Source organism: Lipotes vexillifer, unplaced genomic scaffold, assembly GCF_000442215.2.
Source record: "Lipotes vexillifer unplaced genomic scaffold, Lipotes_vexillifer_v1.1 scaffold232, whole genome shotgun sequence".
In the NCBI taxonomy this organism is placed as follows: Eukaryota; Metazoa; Chordata; class Mammalia; order Artiodactyla; family Lipotidae; genus Lipotes; species Lipotes vexillifer.
The window spans coordinates 795,575-802,437 of record NW_006793997.1 but is presented as its reverse complement, the minus strand read 5'-3'; the positions used below and the strand labels follow the sequence as shown (position 1 = coordinate 802,437).

Here is a 6,863-nt window from a genome sequence, read left to right as displayed (position 1 = left end):
AAAAAAAAAAAAAAAAAAAAAAAAAAAAAAAGACATGTTCAACCTAAACATACAAGACATGAATGGAATTTAGCTATAATTCCCCTGCAACACAACAGGATATGACACACTATATGTGTATGTGTATTTCGCATACATACTTTCTCATTTAATGTGAGGTAGCCTATTTCATCGAATCACAACCGATTAGGTGGATATTAACATCATTCCCATTTTACAGATGAGAAAACTTAAGGTCAGAGCTGGGACTAGAGTGAGGAGCGGTACCCTAGGGTGCCTTGCTTGCTACATCCTACCCGTGACTCTGACTGGGACACAGAGCGCTTAAGTAACTTGTTCATTACACAATACTGTCTGTCCCTAGCTGGACAAAGAAAGGACATTCAGTCCAAATTTTACATCCTGGAACATATTCTAATCTATGACAAAGAGCACTGGGACTTGGAATCAGAAGGCTGAATTTGAAAAGGAGCTGTGTGTGTTTGAGCCAGTTTTCCTACCCACTTAATGTTAAAATAATGTTTCAGAGAAATGAGAGGATCAGATATATTTCCACATATGCAAAAATGCCTAGACAACTGCAAAGCTCTCTTACTACGCAAGCTGTTATTATGATGAAGTCTGGAGACTGCTGAGAGATCCCTGTGGAAAGGGGAGGCAGAAATTATCAGGAGTCCCGCTGCTAGTGTTGTCTTACCATGGGGAAAGGTGATAAGGAGATGATTTGGATAATCTGGAGGACAAGTAAAGACAGCCACTGTGAAGGTGATCCGTTTAGAGTATGTTAGCTAACGACTGACCAAGGCTCTACTTAACCTGGCCACATTTCCTACTTCATTCACACACGAGCCTTTGTTTTGTCCCTTGAAGTCAGGCCATATACTGTCTATTCTGTTACACGAGGATTCCAACACCATTCCCACCTCAGGACCTTTGCACTTGCTGTTCCCTTTTCCTGGAGCACTTTTCCCCCAGATTCATGGCGGGCTCCTCATAATCCCGGTCTCAGTTCAAAGATCACTTCTTCGGACAGGATTTCTGTCTAAAATGACCCTCCCGACATTCCTTATTCGGTAACCCTATTTCTTCATTGCACTCATCCCTTTCTTAAAGTACCTTAGGTATGTGTTTATTTAAGATCTGTCTCCCCTACTCCAATGCAAGCTCTGTGAAAGCAGGTACCCTTTCTGTCTTGTTCATGACCATCCTCAGTACCTAGCACATAGCAAATACGTTAAGTATTTGCAGTGTTCTATAAACACTTGAAGTCTGGAGATTTTCCGTAATTCAGAGGGATCCAGGGCCACTTGAATGTATTCCTTGTGGACAAATGGGGAAGTGGTAAGGCTATCATGAAAAGGCTGGGGAACCTTCGGAAGGACAGGCACAAGTCCAAGCTCCCAGGAGGCGCGCAAGGGCGGGAGGAGTGTAGGACTCACCTGCCGAATGGCCGCCAGCGTGTTCTCGGGCGCGTCGTGGCTGCCGCCGCGGTGGGCGATGGCGGAGACGCGGTCCCGGGGCTTGAGCACCTGCAGGGCCCTGCGGGAGGGCACCGGCTCAAAGCTGAAGAGGCGCAGCAGGAGGTAGAGGCTGCCGGTGAAGAGGCAGGCATTGAAGGGACTGCGCGTCACCAGCAGCAGCATCATCATCAGGAAGGAGAAGGGGCCCATGAGGCCCCCCTGTTCCTCCCATAGCCACATGCCGGCGCCTGCACCGGCACGGACGGGAGTCCCGGTCCCGCCGGGCTCCGCGGACAGGAAACCAAGAAACTACAACGACAGCCCAAAGCGCGAGCCGCAGCTGACACACTTCGAGGGGACCAGCGCCGCACAATGGCGGCCGCGACTACTTCCGTAGAAGGAGCCCGAGGTCCAGCCAATCAGGGCCGAGGATCTCCATTAGCTCGGGGCGTAGCAGCTGCCAAGGCAACGGAGGCTGGTCCGAGCTTCCGGCTGGAGTTCCAAAGTACGTTTTGCGTTATTCTGTGGTCCGGATTTCCTCCGGGGCTTTCAAACTCTAGAAGCAAGGCGAGAGATACGATAGCAGTCTTAAGGTCGTAAGACTGGAAAGGCTCTTAATGGCTCCATTTTGCCGTCAAGGAAACTTTGAAGGGGCAGGACGCTTACACAATTTATTAATTCAATTCAAGGTATGCGAACAGCAGTCCGGATGCTCAGGACAACAGCAAGTGAACAGGACCGGCAGGATCCCTGCTCTCATGGGGCTTACATTCTTGTGGGGCAAAATAATAGTGTTAGAGAGTACAGTTAACATTTATAGAGCACATAACCATATTCCAGGTTCCATGACTGCAACTGCTTTGTGTGTTATTCTCACAACAGGCACGGTTGGGTATTACCTCAGGAAACTGAATTCAGTCGACTTTAGAAGGATTTTTTCAGATTCTGAGGGAATGAAAGAACATAGCAAAGGAGGCATAATTGGATTATAAAGTTGGAAGGGATTTTAATAATGCCCTCATTTTATAGATGAATAAACTGAAGCCAGGAGAAGTCAAAGGACTTGAGCAGAGTCAATGAAATGGCAAATTCAAGGCTGACATCATGACACCCCAGTCTAATGCCATGAATTTTCCACTGCTACTCCTCCTAACCTTCTCCTCCTACTCAGGGCTAATGATGGGGCTTCTGTACAAGGCACTGCAAGAATTATCTCAGTTGTTCCTCGCAACCGACCTTGTGATAGGCACTTTTGAAAATCTTATTTTACATGTGAAAAAATAGGCACGGGAAAGAGGGTCAGTAAGAGAGGCAGAAAGTAAGGCCGATTTAGGAAATGGAAAGTGGCTAGCTGCTAAATCATATTTTAGAAATGCCCACAAAAAATTGGCAGTTGCCATCTTCCTCTACAAGGATTAAGTTACTAGCCACTGCAGCCACTGACCTTCAACACACCCTGAAAGGAGTTCAGGGAGATAGTTAGATATTCTCGGAAGATTTTATGAGCCCAATTCTTGCATCTCCTCATATCTAGGAAAGCGCTAAAATCGTTAACAGTGACATCTGCTCCTGTGACTAGCAGCAAGCCTCTGCCAAAATGTGTGCTTGATTGCACGGATCCGCCTTCACTAAAACCATATATAATACTGGCCTTCCCCCCTTCCTCTTCAGAGCAGTTTCTCAGAGCTATCTGAAATGCTGTCTCCTGGGCTAGAGCCCTCATTTTGCCCCAAATAAAACTTAACTCACAACTCTTATGTTGTGCTTTTTTTTTTTTTCAGTTGACAAAAAGCTGGTAACATGTTTCGATAGAGAACTTTGGCAAAACATTCTGAGCTTTTCCTGCCATCTTGAACCTGTTAACTACCTTTCTTGGAGCTATTTTCCCACTGATTTGCAAGCGGGTATGGATGTGTTGAAGCTTAGAGTTGGCATCTAGGATTCAGTAATTTTTTATTTACAGAGAAAAAAATTTTGGTGACCGTTGTATGTATTACAACGATTATACAGAAAGAAGTTACCTCTATACCGGTAAGTGAAAAATAGTTTCAAGGAATATTTCAGAGGGCTTCAGACCTGAGGAGCGTTCTTAATGAAATAAGATTTGCGAGCTGGCAGTGAAGACTACGCCTCCCAGCTTGCACCGCGCCTCCCTCAAGTACAACGCCCTCTATCGCTGGGCCTGGACGCGTATCCAGGCGCGCAAAGCACCTCGGGGATTGTAGTTTTCTGGAGGCCCAACCGGTCCAACGGCCCGGAAGCAACCACCGGAAGTGCCGGCCCTAAGAGGTGGAGTCCGGACGGCGGCGGCAGCGGCGGCGGCGGCGGCGGTTGCCAGGAGCCCGCGTTGCCGCCTGAGCACCGTAATATGGCGGGGAGGAGGAGGAGGAGGCGGCGGTGGATGGAGCTGCTCTCAGTCAGTACCAATTGAACAGTTTGTTTCCTGCCAAGGCCCGTAGCGAGGGGAGGAAAGCTGCCGTGGCCGTGGGAGAACAGGTGTGTGTGTGTGAGAGGGGCCTTGACTCAGCGGGTCCGGCTGCGAGGCCGCAGGGCGGGCGGAATTGGCGCGCTATCTGAGGGCGGGCTCTGCACGGAACCCGAGCGATGGTGCCGGGCTCTTGGGCCTCGAGCCTCTGGGAAGGCTCCGGGTGGGCGGAGGCGGATATCCCGGGGGCTGGGGGCACCAGGCGCGGAGGTGATGCTCAGATGCTGGCACCGTCTGGTGGGTGTTCGGGATGGAGCCTTATCAGAGGAGTTGGGGGAGGTGGGCTTGGGGCGCTAGGGTGAGGGCAGAGGGTCCCCAGTAAATAAACTCGGGCCAGACCCGAGGAACCACCTCCTGTTGATAAAAGTGGTTGGGCCGTTTTATTTTTCTGGCCAGGGGAGCGTCCCCAGGGTGTGCCCTGGCCATTTCTGAACGGCAGTTACCACCAAGCAAAGACCCTAGGAGCGCTGTTTACCCTGCCTTTGCGATTCTCTGGGGCCAGAAGCCTGAAGAAAAAAAGGAAATTCTCTTTATTACCCATGATGCCACTGGGTGTTTCCCACCCTTTGCTTCTATCTTGTTATAATCCCAGCTCCCTACCCCCCCAGTTTAGGCAAATGGCAGGCGCCTAGAGATTGATTTAGTGGGGAGGGGTCTGGACACAGCAAAATGAGGAAGCTGTTGTCCCCCTTTCCACGTTTTTAAGTTAAATTGAATCTTACCAGGAACCAAGAACTGTCGCTACCCTCCAGGAGTTCATAAACTAGTGAAAAAAATCATAGTCATCATCATCCTCTTCGAACTAAAAGTCGCTCCCATTTATTGATGCTTTCTGCATATCCTACAGTATACTAATGAATCCTCACAGAATCTCTTTGAGATAGATACTCTTGATTATCCCTGTTTTACAAATGAGGAAACTGAGACAGAGATGGTAAGTGAATTGCCAAGAACATACAGCTAGTGTGTGTGCCTGAATAAGAACCTTCCCCTTTATTGCCTCTACAGGAAGTTTGTTTTTAGGATGACTGATGGGTAAACAACCAGCTAACAACTGACAACAAGGCAAGATGTGTTCTGTGTTACTTTTACCATTCCCTTCAGTGACATTTCTGATAGAGCACTGGTGAGGAGTAGGTAGCAGAATCATGAGTCTATGGGGTTTGCAAAGAGGCTTATTTGGAGAAGGATCATCGTCTAAATGGAGAAGACAGGGCATGTCTGAACTTGATGCAGCCAACAAATTATTAATTCAAGTGGACCAGTAATGCCTGCTGGTAAAGTATGGGGCAGCAGATTTGTGGTTGGAGTGGCCTTGTAGTCAAGGCTCCCTTAAAATAAAACCCTGCTGACAGAGGTAATTGTGGCATGAGAAGCGAAGTGCCCTCCTGCTTAATCATGTAAGATACAGACGCTCGCTTTTTAAATGGTTGCCTTTGCAGTTTAGAGGTACCAGTTTCTCTGAGAAAAGGGTCATCTATGAAGCAGTCATTCTCAAAATTCCATTCTTCCTTGCTAGCTTCTTTGCTGTGTAGTCCACTATCTTCTTTTTTCTGGTTTACGTTATTGTTTGAGCTAATTATTCTAATTTATTTATTCAGTATTTTTATGAAATGCCTACTGTGTACAGACACTGTCCTATGTATTGGGGATTCAGTGGTGAGCAAGACTGAGAAGGTACCTGTGCTTATGGAGCTTACATTTTGGTGGAGGAAGAAAGACAAAAACCAAGGAAATAAACAAGATAATTTCAGATAGTGGTAAGTGCTATGAAAATTGGGAAACAGCAGGGTAGTGTGATAGTGAATGACACAGGGTTAATTTAGTTGGGATAATCAGGGACAGCCTCAGAAGAGGAGACCTCCAAGCTGAGACTAAAGGATGAGAATGATCCAATCATGCTCTAGGGTTACTTGGTAATTTCCATAATCATCATATTAGACTTGTATTTGGATGTTTAATACCTTATTATAGGCTATAAGTTATGCTGTAATAATAATATATTGCTGTATGTCTGCAATATGTATGACAAACATATACTGTTTAAGGGATGTGAATTTAACTTTCTGAAGCAATGAGGCATATTTTTTATATGATGTTGTTGAGAGAAATATAAAACTTTTGCCATAAAGATATTTTATTTCCTTAAATTTCCCAGACCTTCCGTTCTTTGCTTGTGTGTCCATTGGAAGTATATTACATTAATTGTATGAGTAATCTGTTTTGGTTTCTTGTAATGCTGGATGCATGGGTTGTGTTAAAAAATCTTTTGAAGTAATTTAGTAGAAATGGGGTCATTCGAATTTCTCATATCTTAGCTTATGCCTGTTTTGATTGTTAAGATATCATAATGTGGGTTGACGTCTAGATTAAAAAAGGAGGCCTTGCTATGGTTATCATGCAGTTAAGGTGTTATGTTTTGTTTTTTACTTTTGCTTGTCTTATGAATATAAGTTTGCAAAATCTCATTTACACTCTAGTGAACCATTTCTTTGAAATTAAACTCTCAGTTTGCATAAATGAATGTAGAAATAATTAGAATTGATGGGATGGTAGGAAGAAGTCTTGCTGTTAATAAGACTACCAGTTGGTCAAAAGTAGCAATATATCTTTTTTCATAATCTAATCATAATTTTGAATATGATTTTTTTTCATTTCTAACTGTGATATTATTTGTCCCGGATACGTTAGCGTACTAAATTTTTAAGTACCTTGAGGCTTAGGGCAGTATTGTATTGTATCTTATTTCATGTTTGCATATCCCACGTCATGAATTAAATTTCCCTTCCCTCTCTCTTTTTTTCTTTGTTAATTAATTGTTTTTAAATGAACACATAAAGAAGCATTATTGTATTAGTTTTTCTGTTTTCACAGATCATATCGTTGTTGGTTATGTGTCCAGTGATATCCCTCTTTCC

At 45.1% G+C, this 6,863-nt stretch overlaps 2 protein-coding genes across 2 annotated transcripts in view; one reads left to right on the top strand and one right to left on the bottom strand.

The window, feature by feature from the left end:
- The window catches only part of GDE1 (glycerophosphodiester phosphodiesterase 1), a 23,168-nt gene extending 21,335 nt beyond the window's left edge, over positions 1–1,833 (bottom strand). The window contains exon 1 of the mRNA XM_007466926.1: positions 1,440–1,833. Within this exon, the coding sequence (XP_007466988.1) occupies positions 1,440–1,700 (261 nt within the window). The 5' untranslated portion in view covers positions 1,701–1,833. The remainder of the gene's footprint in view (positions 1–1,439) is intronic.
- A 1,979-nt stretch (positions 1,834–3,812) lies between these two features.
- The window catches only part of CCP110 (centriolar coiled-coil protein 110), a 25,268-nt gene continuing 22,217 nt past the window's right edge, over positions 3,813–6,863 (top strand). Inside the window, exon 1 of the mRNA XM_007466924.1 lies at positions 3,813–3,956. The gene's annotated coding sequence lies outside the window, so the exon portion shown is untranslated. The remainder of the gene's footprint in view (positions 3,957–6,863) is intronic.